The sequence below is a fragment of the Phaseolus vulgaris genome, chromosome 10 (genome assembly GCF_000499845.2).
Source record: "Phaseolus vulgaris cultivar G19833 chromosome 10, P. vulgaris v2.0, whole genome shotgun sequence".
NCBI lineage: Eukaryota > Viridiplantae > Streptophyta > Magnoliopsida > Fabales > Fabaceae > Phaseolus > Phaseolus vulgaris.
This window is the reverse complement of record NC_023750.2, coordinates 11,181,772-11,200,983: the sequence shown is the minus strand read 5'-3', so window position 1 is coordinate 11,200,983 and position 19,212 is coordinate 11,181,772. Positions and strand designations below refer to the sequence as shown.

At 37.2% G+C, this 19,212-nt stretch overlaps 1 protein-coding gene and 1 non-coding gene across 2 annotated transcripts; one reads left to right on the top strand and one right to left on the bottom strand.

Moving 5' to 3' along the window:
• Nucleotides 1-28: 28 nt before the first annotated feature.
• Nucleotides 29-3,446, bottom strand: LOC137819224 (probable WRKY transcription factor 26). The gene is made up of 5 exons (XM_068623009.1): nt 3,001-3,446; nt 2,471-2,647; nt 1,324-1,889; nt 1,035-1,202; nt 29-664 (listed from the first exon to the last, which is right to left on the bottom strand). Exons 1-5 carry the CDS (start codon nt 3,199-3,201, stop codon nt 286-288), a joined length of 1,491 nt encoding a protein of 496 aa, XP_068479110.1. The 5' UTR covers nt 3,202-3,446; the 3' UTR covers nt 29-285.
• A 3,906-nt stretch (nt 3,447-7,352) lies between these two features.
• Nucleotides 7,353-7,424, top strand: TRNAQ-UUG (transfer RNA glutamine (anticodon UUG)). Its single transcript has one exon. It is a non-coding gene; the product is annotated as a tRNA-Gln (tRNA).
• The last annotated feature ends 11,788 nt before the right edge of the window (nt 7,425-19,212 follow it).

The following is a 19,212-nucleotide window of genomic DNA, read 5'->3' as shown; positions in this document are numbered from 1 at the left end:
TTAGAAAGTAATTGAATGTTGTGAGACATAGCAAAAGAAACTTTTTATTGATAAACAGAAGCAACAAAAGAATAATGGAATTCAAAGTCAACACATTTTCTGTACCTCCTATTACTAAATTGAGAGTTGAAATAAGGCCTAACTCTTGTCAAGCTTCACTGCAGTTCTAGTCTCTAATCTTAGAACACTAAATTAGTAGATTCCCATGATTTTCTTATTATATTCCTATATGCTATACATAAACATATCAGTTACGTGTAAGGTTCCAGTGTTCTACTTCCAAATTTAGAAGTTCTTTGAAAAAAAAGACTGAAGGAATGAGTCATTAGCCGAAAATCCTAGGCTTCCAGGGTTCATCAACATGTCCATTGGAATAGTGTCTAGACTTGCAGATGCTGATAGCTTGGTATCAGGGAGTGAATTGGTGAAACTTGCTGAGTTAGAATAATTATTCACTGCTGAAGGCCTTATAGGGGCAGGTACTGTTACATTGCTGGTGGTGTTGTTTAGAGAAGTTCTGTTATAGCTTGCACTTCCTCGTCCTAAAGGCACATCATGGTTATGTTTCCCTTCGTAGGTTGTTAGCACAGCTTTCATATCATTTGCAGCTCTCTCAACATGTTTTCTAACTGGACAACCTGAGCTAACGCATTTGTAGTAACTCCTGCAGAAAGAATATCTTTAGTGAGTCATAGCCTTATGGGGTGGCAGTAATGAAATTTCAACACTAAAAAACCATATAACTAAAGGGTGATGTTTGTTTTCTTCAATTTGATTTCAAATTCACTTGACAGAATAATCATCCCTCAACACAAGTATTTTACTTTTCATAAATGAAGATCAATTCTATGAAGAGTTTAATTGAAATGCCCCAGAGAGTATGATTGATCATCAGAATGATGTTTGTTGGCCTTTACAATAATCACTTCAAATTTTTGCATGGATAGTTTGTGATTGATTGACAATTTAAAAATGTTTACAATAAGAGTGTATGACAATTAAATTCATCTATACAATCTGAAAAATGGAAATACCTTGGGTTTGGGTTTCCTTTGACCACTTTCTGTCCATATTTCCTCCACCTATATCCATCATCAAGTATGTCAATTTCACTTGTGGTTTGAACCACAACTCTAGGTTCCTTAACAGTTCTACTCCCAGCTGATGAATTAGAATAGTCATCATTTTCATTCTCTCCTTTCCTGAAATATCAGAACCATAATCATAATTAGTCACACTGAAATCAAGCTCATCATGTAGTTTCTTTCCAATAATACAAAAAGCAGGTCATTAGAGATATGTATTGTCATTAGCTTATCTTACCATCTTTTGGCCTCAGGTCCAAGGTCCTCATCATCAACCCCTCCAGAGCAACTAGTTTGTGATGTTTGCTCAAAACCTTCCTCTCCCATAGACTGATCTGAAATCCCTGAGATGGTGCAGGATGAAGAAGTTTGATGAATTGATTGAGAGCCATTTTTTTTGTTATGTGGCTTAGGATGATTGTGACTTCCCCTGTATACTATTTCAGTAACATGTCCCTCCAAAGACCTCTCTACTTTCTTCTTTGTTGGACAATTTGGATACGTGCACTTGTAATAACTGCGCGGATGCTCACTTCCTTTCACTTGTTTCTCTCCATACTTCCTCCAATTGTACCCATCTTCTGATTTCCTTTGTTCTCTAATACACTTAAAAGCATTATTAGAGTTAAATTGAACAGACACAGAAGTAGAATTGCTTTGTATTTCAGGTTTGATTGAGGCAACTTCTGTGGAGAAGCCCTGAGTGATTACATATTCAGATTTTGTTTGTGTCCTCTCAGATGAGAAATCTGTTTGCTTTGCAGCTTCATTCAACATCATTGTGTCCTGTTTCTTTACTGGCTCCTGTTGTTTAAGTGGAACAAAGATTAGAAACCATAATCAAATAAAAGCAAGACTAGCATATTCCATTTCAAAGAATCAACAAGTTTGAAACTTGCTAGTAAGTTCTTATGTGTAAGTAAGTTCAATGGCCTTTAACTTTGGCCATGTGAACTTCAAAAACGTTTTATTATGCAGACAGCAATGACCTACGAAATTTATATCAATTGGCATAAAATAAGAGATATAGTTTATTATTGAAAGTAGGTAAGGATTTCTGAAAACAAGCATGGACATACTTTTAAGATTGACTCAGTCAACTTGGAATACCACAGTCCAGTTTTGAATTGTTCAAACAAGCTTGTACCAACTAAAATACAAAATTAATTAATTTTAAGAAAAGTGAAGAACTAAACGAAGACGACACACTAAACAAATAGCAGATGCTAATGAGACAAATAGGTCCAAGTAAGTCAAGGTACACAGATTGAACAAGAAATGGTCTCACACCCCTGAATCATCAAATAAATAACCAGAAATAAAAAAAGAATACACCCCAAAACTTGTGCTTTAAGTTAAACTTCTATTAAAAAAATTCAACTTACCACTTCAAACATGCTTGTGGAAGATTGAAAGAGAGGCACGTGGTTTGTTTTTGTTAGGAAAGAGAAGTCAGAGCAGTATCTCTCTTCCTCCTTGTTTCCTATCTGATCCCCAGTTGAACTGTTTCTCATGTTGAAGCTCATGCTGGAAGATGACTCAGCTGTGTAAGATGCAGGAACCTAAACCAAACACGCCCTACAATTAGTTATTATTACAAAAAAACATCACATTAACCAGCAACAAGAACCATTTTTTATCACTATTACATGCTCCCTTTAGAGGGAACTTTTCCATATATATTTCTAAAAGAGCAAAAAGAAATTGAAATAAGATTATTTGTTTTGAAATCAACTTCAGAGAAACTGATTTCATATTTATTTTTATTAAATTGTTTAGGAGAAAGTTTCTTCCGACGGTACTACTTTTATGAAAGTCAATCCTGTCACTGGTAAACAGGTGGTAGAACAAACTACACACACAGCAAAACAGTTTTTCAGATATAATAATGGCAATAACTGATGGTAAAACTTACATTTTGAGAAGAGAAGAAGAGGGGTGAGTTCAATGACTGTGTTGTTGGGGAAAAACCAGGTGGGAACTCTGAATAAGAAGGGAGAGGCAGTGAAAGAGGTTGAAATTGTTTGAATGTGTTGGCAAATTCAAGTCCAAAAGGATCATCATCCATGGTCAAGCTATTGCTGTTGGAAAGGAGGTCAGTGAAACTGAAAGACATGCTGAAGAGATGAGGTATGAATGAAGAAGGTTTGTGTTGTTGTTGAGTTTGAAAATGGAGAGAGAAAAGAGAGGAAGTGATGCACTTTATTTATGTATGGTATGGCATGCACACCACACCACCCATGTCTTTGGAAGCTACTACTTCTGACTCAGTAGCGAAAGGTTGACCTTTGACCGTGGAAAAAAGAAGCACATCAAAAATGGGTCAAGGGTTGTGGGTTTGACTTGACTCGGCTACCTTTCATAATTATTGCACAACACTGCCTAAGTGGCGGCTCAAAAATGCAGAGGAAAGTGGAACCTACGGTTACATTTGTTACACACTCGTCCACGGGATCAATCATGACCGTTATATAGATCGGATGATTCACAGTTCTGCTATGTATTTTTAACTTTAACTTATTAATAGTCGTTCGATAAATCAAAACCACTGCGATTTGTTGATAGCGTAAAAGCATGCTTAAGCTTACCGCAGGGAAATCCTAATCGAAGGAAAATGTAGCCTGAAATTTCGCCATCTGTCTCCTTATGTGGCATCTTTTCTAAATAGAAATTGCAGACTCAGCAACGACACGGTTTTTTTAATTTTTTTTATTAAATAAATTTTACCATGATATGAAATAAAAAATTATTTAAAAGAAATAATACTAGTTATATGAAATTTTATTTAATGATGTATTTAAAACCTAGAATTGCGTAATTTTAATTTCGACACATGCACTTTTATTTGTTATTATTAAATCAACCTAAACTAACTTTAATTTAAAAAATTAATGAAATTTATTTTCAATATTTTTCTCTTAAAAGTAACTTCACTTTATTAATTGACGTTTAATTATTTGGCGTTTTAAATTACTTTTCCTCGTATCTCTTCTCACTTAATAGTAAGGTTAAAAACTAACATTAACGTAAGTATATGACTAATAAATATTGCGTATGCTGTATAAACATTTTTAGTTTAAATAAATTTTAAATATATATATATATAAAATAATCTCTTAAAATGGAAAAATAAATATATCTTTAAATAAGTAGAACAAACATATAAGTAGTTTAAATTTAGACCAAAATAATATTTTAATTTATAACTATTCTTTTTTTATATCCCTTTTGTAACTATTTTTTAAGTATATAATTTGTTATTAATTTTATTCTTATTAATATAACTCATTTTTCCATGTTTATTTTTTATAAAAAAAATTATTTATACAAAATAATAATTATTCTCAAATATTATATAACTATAAATTATAAAATTAAGAAAAAAGTATTTACTTTATAAAAATTTTCATAATAAATTTTATTTTAATAATTATAATATTTTATTCTTTTAATTATATTAATTATACATATACTTATTTAAAGGAATACATGTCTCACTTTTAATGTGTTTTTTATTTGATAATTTTATTCTTTAATAAAGGGGTATTGTACTGGACAGGAATGTTCGAGGTCTCAGTCCAAACATTTGGCTATGGTCAGCTCGAATTTGGGTCTAAAAGATAGGTCATGGACTCGATCCAGTTTTAATGTAAGCTCGGTAAAAAATAATTAAAGAACAAAAAATATTAAGTTTGATCATATGTTATTATAATACATACATTAGTTAAATATATATATGTGAATATAAAGTTGTTAGTTGAATATATATTAATGAATATATAAGTTGTTAATGGAATATATATGTTAATATATGGCTGGTGGCAAACTGTGTCTCGAAAATGGACACCAGTGTTCATGTTTGAGGTGTAAAGGCTCATGTGTGTGGTGTACGTATCCATGTGCTTGTCCGGGTCGGTTGTGCCATCATAACACTCCCAATTGAAGCCCTTCAACTTGTCTGACAATGGTACCCCGATTGTGGAATCGGTAAATGGATGTCGGCGGACCGGATCAAGGGTTTCAGTCATTGGGGCCGACTTGTTCGGGTAGGACTCACCATCCACCTCTTGAGTGTGGACCTTTTCCTTTGGCTCCTCAACAGTCCTGGGGGTGGTGACGGTCCCCCTTCCCCGAGTTTCTTTTTCACGTCTTCATTTTCCTTTTGGAGAGCTAGGATCTCATCCTCATTCTTCTGTGCGATCTCTTCATTCCTCCTTTTCATCTCAGTCATCTCCCTCTGTAGCAACATTAGTAGTGTCATATGCTCAGCTTCTGACATTCTCTCACTTGCCATGCTTTGGGTTGATACCATCTACTTTCTTCTTAGGACGAATTCTCTCAACCCCATGGTGGACGCCAATTGTTCTTGAACGGGGTTGGGGCCCAGAGAACTATTGAGTTTGCTCCTCTCTTTCCTTGGTTAGCCGGTCGGATAATAATTCACTTCCTCTCCAAGCAATCTCTTTCCTTTCCTCTACTTGTTCACCTCTCAGTTTTCTCGTAGCCCAGACACAGATGGTACCTGCAGAAAGCACTCCGACGCTCAAGTCAGTTTTAGTATTCGACACTCGATGGTCAAATCACTGTATGATGACGTACCTGGTTCTTGGAATCTATGATATTTATATTATTTTAGTGAGTCTTTCTAATTGGGTTAGATTAGAGGGTTTGGGTCGTGTTTAGGAATACATTACCTAACTCTTAACCATTGATTAGTTTGATTAACTTTACTTGAGTGTAATTGGGTTTAGGATGTCGGTCGGCCCATTGGCGAGGATCGAGATATAGTATCAGTCGACCCATTGATGGAGAGACGTATAGTCAATCGTACCGGTATCATCGGTACAAGTATTATTTTATAACTCAATAATAATAATTAGAAAATAGAAAAAAACATTAAAATAACTTTTATTAATTAAATTATGAAATTCAATGAACACATCTTAAATTTTACATGAAATAAATAAAATAAATCGAATTTGCGTTCAAAGTGCTTTAATTTTCCTTGCATGAGATTAAAAAAATATTGTTTTATTTTTGGTTTAATTACCTTTTTCGTCCCTATATTTATAGCCAATAGTCAATTTGGTATAGTGGTTTTTAAAAAATTCAATTTGGTCCCTAATTTTTTTAAAATGTATTCAAAATGGTCCTTTCTGTTAAATATCACCAAACGACATTAAGTGGTGCTTATGTGGCAGACACGTGTAAGTTACGTGGATGGTGCTCACATTACTTTAGTGAATACTGAATTAGGGTTTAGGTTATTCAAATTGGGGATTTCGAATTTCTGATTTAGGACACCACGGTCTGGATCGCAATCGCTGCCCCTTCACCACCTCTGGACCGCACCACATAATCGCTCCTCCAAATCGACCATGGGAACGCAACTCACCATCATAACTCACGATCGTACCACAGAATCGAATGAGGGAGCACACCTCCGAATGGAATCGAAGCAGGGAAGCGCACCACAAAATCCAACCAGGGGAGCAATCCTCGTATCAGAAACCCTAAATCAGAAATTTGAAATCCCCAATTTGAATAACCTAAACCCTAATTCAGTATTCACCAAAGTAATGTAAGCACAATCCACGTAACTTACACGTGTCTACCACATAAGCAACACTTAACGCCGTTTGGTGATATTTAACAAAAATGACCATTTTGAATACATTTTAAAAACTTAGGGACCAAATTGAATTTTTTTAAAATCATTGTACCAAATTGACTATTGACTATAAATATAGGGACGAAAAAGGTAATTAAACCTTTATTTTTCTATTTTATACGTTTTCACTGAATATTATTATGAACTTTTTGAGCATATTTTATTTGTGTGGTACCAATGTGACAAATAAATATTGGAGGACAAATTCTGAAAAGCATAAAAGTAATTTTTACTTTAATTTATAGAAACTTGATGAAAATGACAATTTATATAATATGACAGGCTTTTTTATTTTTTAATAGTCAAATTATCATAAAGGAAATTTCCAAAGTACTAAGTACATTGTTTTCAATTTTTGTAAGTAAATTATTGCACCCTGTTACTAAAATATAAATATTGATGTAAATTAATAATATATTTATTATATATATTAAATCAGGAATTATTGATAAAATAATATATATTTAATTTACTCATACATCGACTAAAAGTTTTTTTCTTTTTGGTAATTGTTTTTACAGATTGTTAATAAATTATAAAGAATTCTGGTGCTTTTTTTATTAAAATAACGGTAACAAAGTTTAATTTTCAAAATTGGTTCTATGGTGTAGTGGTTAGCACTCTGGACTTTGAATCCAGCGACCTGGGTTCGACTCCCGGTAGGACCTTTATCTTTTTGTTATGTTTTCAATATTTTAAAAAGTAAATTCTCCAATTTTGTTAATCTTCACAAGATAAGGAGATAAAAATATTTTAAAATAATGACTAAAATTTAGGACAGAAAGAATCAAACAAATTTTAATAATTTATTGTAATAGATAGAACTTTAAAGAATTAAAACTAAAATTTTATATGGAACACTAAACATAAATTTGAGACGTCTTTTAATAATTACTAAAACATAGATACTGTCATCTTTAATATATTAACTTGAAGTCTATAAATAGATAAATATAATTATTATCCGTTTGACATGCAATAAATAATAAAAAAAATGAACATTTGTAGAAATATAAAATCAAATCTAAGTTCTGGACCATAATTTCAAACTAAAATGTAAAATAGAAACAAGAGAACAAAATTGTATTTTAACCTAATTAAACAAGTTATAGTTGGAGATTTGACTGGTCCCTGCATAAAAGTTTGACTGGTCCTTCCCAATTTTCTTTTTTATAGTCAACCGTAGTTACTCGTTTAGAAACTTCTCTAACTAAGACCTTATCGTACTTTTATAATGATTTTAGTAGCAACTTTAAAAAAAATGCCCTTATTTAAATTTAGATATTTGGAATTCTTCATAAGCTATAAAAATATAAATAAATAATTATTTTTACGAAGGATTGTAAGCTAATGGTCTTTAATTTATTATAAAAAGTCGTGGGATGAGCTGATATTTAAAAGGAAAATGTTGGTTGAACAACCGCTTATCTAATTGCTTTAGTGTACAACTGTCTAGGTGGCAAAAAAATTAATATTAAATTGTTGTTGCAGGGCCCACAAATTATTTTTTGAAAAAGTTTAATCTTTGGTTCAAATTTCCATTAGGGTTAGGATTTACATTTAGCTGAACTCTCCCTCTTTCAATTTCTTCTTCTTTTGGTCCTGTGGTTCACCAGTGCCCGTTCCCTCTTTCAATTTCTTCCTCGCAAAGGTTTCGTGGTTCTCCAGTGTCCGTTCACTCTTTGAATTTCTTCTTCGCAAAGGTCTTGTGGTTCTCCTGTTCAGTTTCTTGTTCTATTGGTTTCTTGTCATGTGGTCTTGTTCTTCGTCGTCATCGTCGGTCGGTGTTTGCTTGGTGGACGCCATCCATCTCTTTTCATGGTGGTTAGGCGATAAAGGTAATATATTTTTTATTCAATGGATTATGAAGTGAAACATTGTTGTTGTGTGATTTTTGATGATGTTGTGTGATTTTGATGTTGTTCTATAACATTGACTAGGATTGTCGTGTTACAACAGTTGTTAGAGTGACAATAACATGTATTATGGACCTTTAAAGTATGGTTTGATGATTCTGTTTTAGTTTGAGTTTCCCGTTGAAGGAAGTTTGAAGCTTTTGTTCCTTGAATGTTGAACTGTTGGTATTGTTGTTATTACTAAACACACTGATATAAAATTGATAAATGTTTTTCACAGTGATGAAGTTAGAGCATATAAATTGTATGGTCTAATCGTTGAACAAACGAGTTTGGTAATTGTTGGTTTAGGGTTTAGTAGAAATATGTGGTTGGGGTGGGCATGAAGTGGGCAGAAAGTGCGTTAGATCAGATTTTTAGAGTCCATAAGCTTATTGAGTGTATTTGTATCAGTTGGGAAACCATGAACATTTGCCATGTGCTCCATTTTCTGCATCTATTACATCTTGAGCTTTGAGGTTGTGGTTAGTAGAGGATTATTGTTTGAAACACTTGGCAGGCAAGGCCAATGGCCAATGTAAAAATATAATTCCAAAAGCCCAAATTAAAACAACTTCGTACAACTAGATTAATTGAAAATAGAACACGATAGGGTAACCTCATCATAAAAACTACACGCAAATTACCTATTACCCCAACTTTGTGTTCTGCACATATGTGTATTTGGTCTTTCATGTTGTTGACAATCTCCGAAATCTGTCAAGCATTGTAGAAAGTAATATAAGGGTTGAGAAAATACATAGCATAACAAATCAGAGGTTTTCTCTATAGTACTCAACATTGTACATAAATTTTGAGCTAGAATTTAATACCATACCTGCAAACATCTAACATATCTTTTAGAAAAACCCAAGTCATTAAGCGATTGCAACTCTAAAATCTTTGGAAGTTGACGCCATGGTGTCAATACCCTGATGCAAAATAAACATTACATTAAGCTTTGAAGCTTGTGTCCAGTGTCATTGTAATTGTTTGTTACCTAGATGTGACATATAATGTTCTAACCAGCATATACTTTTTAACCAAGCATTGTTATAAAATGCTCAAAAAGAGAGTGTGGTTGACAAAAGGGAATGAGAATCTGAATTTGTAATCTATATTTAAAAATTTACCATGAGATGCTCTTAATTTTGAATAACCTCATTGTAAAAATATGAATGTGTAACTTTGCATCTTTGTATGTATAAAAAATGTTATTTCTGTGAAGCAGGGCACCAGAATGGAACCAAACATGCCCATGGGGTAAAATCTCAAACTACAATAAGATCTTTTTGTTTCCAATTTTACGGTTAATGATTTCCAACAATACTTTTTTCCTTTGAATTTTCCCTTGGTTATATACAGTTGGATAACCCTTCAATAAACCCAATAAATATGAAGAAACATAGTTTGCACCATATCCTTTCTATAAAGTTGTTTTTATCCATCTATATACCGAAATCACATTATGCACCATGAGTGTAGGGCAATGTCTAGTGATCACAAACTCACTCAATTGAGATGATTGTTGTATGTGGTGACCCTAGTAGAAATATGTGGTGACCACATTAGACTTTCTGCACAGTCCCTGTGCAAACTTATTCTAGAAATGTGAAGTGCATGTTGGTATTGGTTGGGGTGGGCATGATGTCGGTAGAAAATGCGTTAGATCAGGTTTTTAGAGTCCATGAGTGTAGAGCAGTGTCCGATGATCACAAATTCACTCAACTTAGAGCATTGTTGTATGTGGTGACCCTAGTAGGAAATATGTAGTGACCACATTATACTTTCTACACAGTCCCTGTGCAAACTTATTATGGAAATGTGAAGAGCGTGTTGGTGTTGGTTGGGTTGGGCATGATGTGGGCAGAAAGTGTGTTATATCAGGTTTTGAGAGTCCATGAGTTTAGGGCAGTGTCCAGTGATCACAAATTCACTCAACTTAGAGGATTGCAGTATGTGGTGACCCAAGTAGGAACATCTGGTGACCTACATTAGACTTCCTGTACAGACCCACTTCAAACTTATTCTGGAAATGTGAAGTGCGTGTTGGTTGGGGTGGGCATGGTTTGGCCAGAAAGTGAGTTAGATCAGGTTTTTAGAGTCCATGAATGTAGGACAGTGTCCAATGATCACAATTTAACTCAACTTAGAGGATTGCAGTATGTGGTGACCCAAGTAAGAACATTTGGTGACCCACATTAAACTTCCTCTACAGACCTAGTGCAACTTATTATGGAAATGTGAAGCACGTGTTGGTTGAGGTGGGCATTATGTGGGAAGAAAGTGTGTTAATCAGATTCAGCACTCAAGGACCAAACATATTGAGATAAGGCATCATTTCATCAGGGATCATGTACAAAATGGGAACTGTGAAGTGAAGTTTGTGGAGACCAAACTACAGTTAGCTGACATATTCACCAAACCATTACCAAAATAGAGGTTTTTCTTCTTAAGAAATGAGTTAGGTATTCTTGATCTTAATAATCTCTCCTAAATCTGTTTTTGATACATGCTAAAGTCTATTTGTGAAGACAAATAGGGGGAGAATTAATTGGTTCTTGTATATCTTTATCTGATATTGTATAATCTGTTAAAATCTCTGATATGAAAGTGTTTTCTGCTGCTGCTGATAGAAACAACCAATTGTTTCGTGTAAACAATCGATTGTTTATCATGCTTTATGCATGGAATATGTAAAAATCTAACTTGTTGCAGTAAGAAGCATTGGGTAGTGTAAATGCTATTTTTGCAGGTACTGCTTCAGATTCAATCAGAACAAACACAAGCACCAGGGATTTGTCTTCATCAAATAGGGGGAGATTGTTGAACCAAGTGGTGTTCAAGCTTTGTAGAATCCAAACCCTTTGAAGGATGTTGAAGCCTTTGCTGTGCTTGGTGTTGCTGTGCTGGTTTAGCTTAGTTCTGGGGTAGTTTATATGTTGTAATCCACCCTTTGATTAAATCTAAAGCATTAGCAATCTCAATCTTTGTGAAAGTAAAATGTTTTCATACTAAGTTAAAACAACCGATTGTTTATACTTAGGTGTTTTGAGAAAATGATTGAAAACTGTTTTTAAAATGATTGAACTGTTAAGAACCAAAACAACCGATTGATTCGAGGAAACAACCGATTGTTTGTTTTGGGACCATAACAGAAAAACTGTTTTATCTTTGACTGAGCTTTAAATGTTTTAACTGCTTACGCTCCAGTCATTAAATGCTTTGATCAATCTTTTAATGCAATTTAAGAGTTTGTTAAGATTTGATAACAAACTACATCTTTGAATATATTCAGAAAAACAGTTTTAACAATTAATCTTTGACAAGTTTTTGCTAAGAGTTTTTGAGTTTTTCAAAGAGCTAAGATTGCTAAGAGTGTGTGATTGATCAAAGTTTGTGGAATAGGATTCTTCTTGTATTGATTCCAGTTTATCTTCTGTAACAAGTGTAATCCTTGTATTCTCTGTGAAACAAGTTTCGTTTCTATGTTTGCTAAGATTGGTTGTGTGTTCTTGAGGGGATCAAGATCAACAATCTTGGTGTAGGTTTGTTGGCCAAGGAGAGTGTGTTTCTTGAGGTGTTCAAGGTCATTCTCTTGGTTGTTGTGTAAGGGATCAAGGTGTGATTGCTTAGTGGATTTCCTCAGGGTTTCTGAGAAGACTGGATGTAGCTCTGGGTTTGGAGTGAACCAATATAAACAACTGTGTACAGTCTCTCTATCCCTATCTCTTTAAATTCAGTTTTGTCATTTGATAACTGGTATAAACAACCGATTGTTTCGGTAAAACAACTGATTGTTTTTCCAGTATTGTGCTTTTGCTTTATGTTTCGAAAAACTGATTTCTTAATCAAGGTTTTATTGAAGTATTTTCATTCTAGGCTTAAAATTTTACGAAAATCTTTCTTAAACAATTCAGCCCCCCCCCCTCTCGTTTAAGGCCATATATTCTAACACATTACACTTCTTGCACAGACCTAGGGAAACTTTTCTTGGAAATGTCAAGTGAGTGTTTGTCTTGGTTGGGGAAGGGCATGAGGTGGGGACAAACTGAATTAAATAAGGTGTTCTTGCACACACACATTTTCAGAATACGTTCTCTCTTAATTTGTTTATTTTCTTTTGGATGAATAGGTTGATATATTTTCTTTTGGACAGTTTTGAAATGGCTTATCCTGGTTCGCTGAGGAAGTATGACGATGAAAAGTTTGATCAATAAGGAAGAAAAATGAAGGTTTGATTTATTATATTACTAGGTTGATAATTGATAGTTAATTATGAAATTGTGTAATTATATTCAATTTAAACATTTCCCTTGCACGTTTATTTTGCAGATTTGAGTAAGACACAAAGTGCAACCTAAACATATTGTTAACATCAATAGATATTTAACGTCATTGCAGCGACAAAGAATAGAGGCAACCCCCTTTAAGTGGATGCTCCACTTAGAACAAGAATTGGACATATCAAGTCCCCTTCTTCACGAATTGATTAGTAGGTGGAGTGTTGATGATAATTGTTTTAGGATCAGACAACATTTAGTACCTTTTAAGGTTGTTGATGTTTGTTTCGCGTTGGGGTTGCGAGTGGTGGGTGAAGAATTATGTTTGCAGGTGAATAAGGTCTTTGGAGGAGATGACATAAAGATAGATATTCTTTTGGAAAAATTGGGGAACAAAGTATATAGGAAAAAAAATGTTGATGAAATCTGCCGATTGTACATACTTCTTTATTATATGTTTTCTTTTTGCTTAGGACTTCTAGAACTTTTTCTTCATTTCCTTTTAAGGTTTTAGATATTTTAGATGCATTCGATGGATACAATTGGGGCGGTGCAGTGTATGACTTAATATTTTTCAGTTTAACACGGTCATCCGAGGTATATAACAAACAAACGAATGGTCGTGAAATTTATTTGGCTGGTTACGTTCCTGTTTTGCAGGTTAATGGTAATTATGAGAAATAATTATGTACTTTAACTTTATTACATTTATTTAGTTTTAAATTGCTACCATTAATTTTTTGGGAGCAGCTTTGGGTTGTTCAACATGTTGGCCTTGGCATCCTTGTAGAAACCCACACAATATCTTTGATGCACGTAATGCAGAACGAGAAAATGTGTTGAGGGAGTTCAACATTCGTGGAACTTCAGAATGATGGTGGTTGAGAGTGCGTTGGATGTGAAACTCCATGTTCTGCAATTGTGTAGTTATTCTTTACATGTTTTAGTGGATCCTAGGAGCATTCATAACTATAGAAATATAATGGATTACATACACTTCCATTGAGTTGAACAATGTGCGAACTTTTTAATGCTGAGAATTGAAGACGAATATTGTTGTACCATATGATGCAACAAACCTTCTAATTACACTTAATATTACTTTCCATCATTTGTAATTATGATGACAAGTTTTTCCAAAAATGATTTTATTCGTATTCAAACCCAAAGGATCCATTAGCAGGTGCCACATACTGTGGAAGGTTAATTTAACAGTCGTTTGTGGTTAAGTATGACTTCGTTCTTAGTTCGTTGGACTTAGTAAAAAAAAAGTTATAAATATTTACATTTGTCCAATTTGCTACACTAAAATAAGTTTAAAGTTAACAATATTATGTTAAAGTTAAAAATTTGGCAACTTTTTTACCACTGCATATTTTGGATCAATGAAATATTTGTAGTGCAACCTAAAGTGGATCCGTTCCAGCACTGGACCTTTTTCGTGTAATCCAAAAAAATTTATGCAAGCTAAACTGGACCCATTAAGCACTGGACCTTTTTCGTGTAAACCTAAATTTTTGGTGCAAGCAAAACTGGACCGTTTTCGCTTAATCCAAATTTTTCCGTGCAAGCTAAAATGGACCTCTTCAGCACTGCCTTGTTTTCGCTTAATCCAAATTTTTTCGTGTAAGCTAAAATGGACCATTTCAGCACTACCTCATTTTCGCTTAATCCAAATGTTTTCGTGCAAGCTAAAATCAGCACTGCTCCGTTTTTGCTTAATCCAAATATTTTTGTGCAAGCTAAAATTGACCCCTTCAGCACTGCCCCGTTTTCGCTTAATCCAAATTTTTTCGTGCAAGCTAAAATAGACCTCTTCAACACTGTCCCGTTTTCGCTTAATCCAAATTTTTTCGTGCAAGCTAAAATAGACCCCTTCAGCATTGCCCCGTTTTCGCTTAATCCAAATTTTTTCGTGCAAGCTAAAATAGGCCCCTTCAACTCTGCCCCGTTTTCGCTTAATCCAAATATTTTCATGCAAGCTAAATTTGACCCCTTTAGCACTGCCCCGTTTTCGCTTAATCCAAATTTTTCGTGCAAGCTAAAATCAACCCCTTCAGCACTGCCCCGTTTTCGCTTAATCCAAATATTTTCGTGCAACCTAAAATCGACCCTTTCAACACTGCCTCGTTTTCGCTCAAACCAAGTTTTTTGGTGCAACCTAGACTAGACCCCTTCAGCACTGGACCGTTTTCACTTAATCCAAAAGTTTTTCCTACAAGCTAAATTGGACCCCTTCAGCACTAGACCATTTTCGCTCAAACCAAGTTTTTTGGTGCAACCTAAACTGGACCCCTTTCAGCACTAGACTGTTTTCACTCAATCCAAATTTTTTCGTGCAAGCTAAATTGGACCCCTTCAGCACTAGACCATTTTCACTTAAATAGAAGTAATGTCAAAGAATGTCAACCAAATGGTTTAGGAGACATGTTAATAACTATTAAGGTAATATATGGCTTATGTACTCTTTTGATCCTTTCAGTTTATGCAACACAAAAATGACTATTATACACCTCTGTATTACAGGATCCAACAAGAACAGTTAGAGTAAGTGTACACGCAAAGGTGTTAAAAGATCCAAAATTTGGATCACAAATTGCAATAGGATCAGTCTTAGTGCTAAAGAATGTGTTTATCTTCCATAAAACTCTTTTTTCAAATAACTCCATATCATATTTCATGAAAGCATTAATGTTGTTATAAGTAGCCATATTTAGTCTGAATAAAAAAGCATTCTACCTTAATATAACCGTAAACAACATTGTTAAGGTACGTGACTTTCATTATAACTATAGTACAAACAAGTGTGCCTTTCGTTACAATATTCATGCCTATAGGTTGTAAAATTTGACATATGTCCACCATCTGATTTGTGCCTATAGGTTTTCAAATTTGACATATGCCCACCATCTGAAGAGGAAGTTCGTTGTTGTCATCCAATAATACGCGACCCACCGACTCTGGGTACAGTTCCAAAAATTGTCTATACTTAAAACAAAATGTCCTATATCCAATATTGTAATTCACATTTCAATATCCAAAATATATTCATATGCAAAAAAATTGGAGTTATTGAATCAGATGGAGGAAGAAAGAATCTGTACCGCCCTGGTAGTCGGAAGTGATGACGTGGCACCAAGCTACAGCGTGGGCGTGTTGACAAGGCGCCAGATTCGCAGAAGGGAAGGAAGTCGGGGGGCTCGTGTAGTCGCCAATTATTAAGTTGGCGTGCTCCGATCTCCAGCATACCAGGCGATCGCCCAGTTGAAGATGAAGTCGCCAGATGGTAAACTCAGGCGACCAAATGATTGGAGATCGCCAGAACAGACACATCGCCGAAGATGAAGGTGGTGCAGATTATGAAGGCGGCCGGCGAGACCACAGGGAAGGTGTACGAGAGCACCCTAACTCGCCAATTCCAGTAGAGATCGCACTCCCAAGTTAGCTATGCACTGGGCAGTACCATGCATAAGTAACTTAACCAAAAAGAGAGTCAGAAGCAGCGCCCAAGTCAAGAAGGCTCCAGATGGTGACACGTGTACGACTGGATGCGAGCCACGTGTCCAGGTCTGTAACTGCCAGGAGAGAGAAAGTGACCAGGTATATAAGAGTTCTCAAAGAACTTTCTGAGGTACACACGTTCAGATTATACTCTTTACGCTTGCAAGTTCTTGAGCTTACTGTGAGAGAGAACATTGCACGGTTCCTTGAGATTTCTTGAGTGTTCTTGCTCTTAGTATTTGGTGGTTCGGTCACTGACTTGGGCGTTGGAGTGCGATCGGCCGCAGCGGCGCCGCTCTGTTCTTTTGCAGGTTCTCGAGGTGGACCTTGAAGAAGGACGGACGTTTCAAGCGGTGCACACGTCGATCCTGTGACGAGGCAGGTTCCAGCGTTCTGGTCAACAGGCAGGATCATCAGGCGCCCACCGTGGGGCCGTGTAAAACTTGCTCCCATCCACAGCGTGAGTTCTTGGAGATTTTCGTAGTTTTCTGCGTGGTTGTGTGCTGGTGCAACCATCGTTCGCTGTTCGCTTAAGATTTGTTCGGTGATTTCGCGTTTTACACCGTTCGTTTGGATTTTTGATCGGTGAAGTGAGGTTTTCTGCTGTTTACGCGTGTTTCGTTCGGTGGAGTTTGAGTTCCTTCGTTCGTTTGGTTGTCCGTGGGAGAAGCGGTGGTTTCTGGTGGAGTTGCAGGCTTCTTTGAAGGTTCGCGGTGTTCTTGAGTTTTCTTGCGGAGTTTTGCACAAGTTTTTTTTCGATTGATCGCTGAATCGATCGTAGCTGAAGTAAGTGTTGTTCGCTGCATTCTGTGATTCGCTAAGTTTCATGAGAAAAATGAGAAGCAATCGTTCAAGTCCAGTTGCGCCTGTCGCTGCTGAAGGCGCCGCCGCCATGACCATGGCGCAGATGGTAGAGATTATGCGCTCGTTGCAGGCAACTGTGGAAGCCTCGCGCATAGAGCAGGCGAGAATGCATGAGGACCTGGCCGCCTCTCGGGCCAGAAATGATGAGCTGAGCAAGGTGACTGAGGAGCTGCGTCAGGCTCTTCAGGAGCAGCAAGGGCGTCCTATTGCTGAAGAGGTCGCGCCGTCAACACCGCCTCGTGTTTTTCCTATGCCTTTTGTTCAGGCGATTACTGACACGCCTATTCCTACGAGTGTGGTACCTGTCAAGGCTGTTTTCACCGGCGTGGAGGATCCTGAAGCTCATCTCACCACGTTCCATACACAGATGATGCTGTCAGGGGGATCGGACGCCGTGCATTGCAAGATGTTCGTGAGTACGCTCCAGGGAACGGCGCTGGAATGGTTTGTTAGCCTGCCTAACGGTCACATAACCAGCTTCCAACAGTTCTCGAAGATTTTCGTCGAGCAGTACATCGTGAATAAGGCACCGCCCAGGGTGTCTTACGACCTGTTTGATATAAGGCAATATCAGGGAGAGTCCCTCAGGGACTATCTAAATCGCTTTGGGGCGTAGATGGTCAGATCGCCGGCCAAAGATGAAGAAATGCTGGTCTATGCATTTAAGAAGGGCGTGCTGCCGGGACCATTCTGCGAGGCGTTGATCAGGGCACACCCCACCACGTTTGCTGAGGTTAGGCGACTTGCGGTGGCCCACATCGCCGACGAGAGCGAAGTCGCCGAGAAGAGAGGAAGCGTGGCCCCCGCTAGGCCACGCGCCCAGACCAGGATCCAGCCGCAGAGGGTGCTGGAGACAGCGACGACCAGAAGGGATCAGAGGACTCGCCATCCTTATGATCCAAGGAAGAACAAGGGCAGGGGCCAAGGACGCCAGCAACCAGCACGCCGGGAATACAATCGCCCACCTAAGCACAAGTTTGTCATGGGATTGGCGGATCTGATCGCCATTCCCAATATATCCGCGAGGTTGAAGGCGCCGGAAAAGGTGGGCGACAAGGTGCTGGGACCAAAGCCGGACGCCTGGTGTGAGTTTCACCAGGGCTTTGGCCATACAGTGGACTCGTGCTTAGCGTTAGGATACCAGCTCGACGATCTGGTAAAGAGCGGGTTCCTAAACGACTATTTGCTGGACAGAAGGACGGGGGGTGCGTCAAGCTCCCAACCAGCAGGTGCTGAAGCTCAGCAGCACGAGATGCCTACGCACGGAGAAATCCACACCATTGCAGGGGGTTTCTCAGGAGGTGGATGCACCGCGTCACAGAGGAAGAGGTACGCGAGGTCCGTGATGACGGTGGATATGTTTGAAGACCACTCGCCGGAAGTGGATATTACATTCACCAAGCAAGATCTCCGGGATGTTGTGCCTCATGACAACGATCCCATAGTAATTTCGTTGATAACAGCAGGAAGAAAGGTCCACAGGGTGCTGGTGGACCAAGGAAGCTCGGCAGATGTGATGTTTTGGCCGACTTTCACGCAGCTGGAGCTGCCCCTTGACTAGCTGAGGCCCTATGGAGGGTGTTTGTATGGGTTCGCTGGTGACCAGGTGGAGGTCAGGGGGTACATAGAATTGAGGACAACGTTTACAGATGTGGCGGGTTCAAGAACGGAGAAAATCAAATACCTCGTTGTAAACGCTCCTTCAGCATACAACATCCTGTTGGGAAGGCCCACGCTCAACAGGATAGGTGCCATACCGTCGACCCGGCACATGAAGGTGAAGTTGCCGTCCATGGAGGGGGTGGTTATCACCATCAAATCCGATCAGAAGGAAGCAAAGAAGTGCTATGAGAATAGCCTGAAAAACAAGAGATCGGTGAGTTATGTAACGACCACCCCGCCTCCTGGTGTGA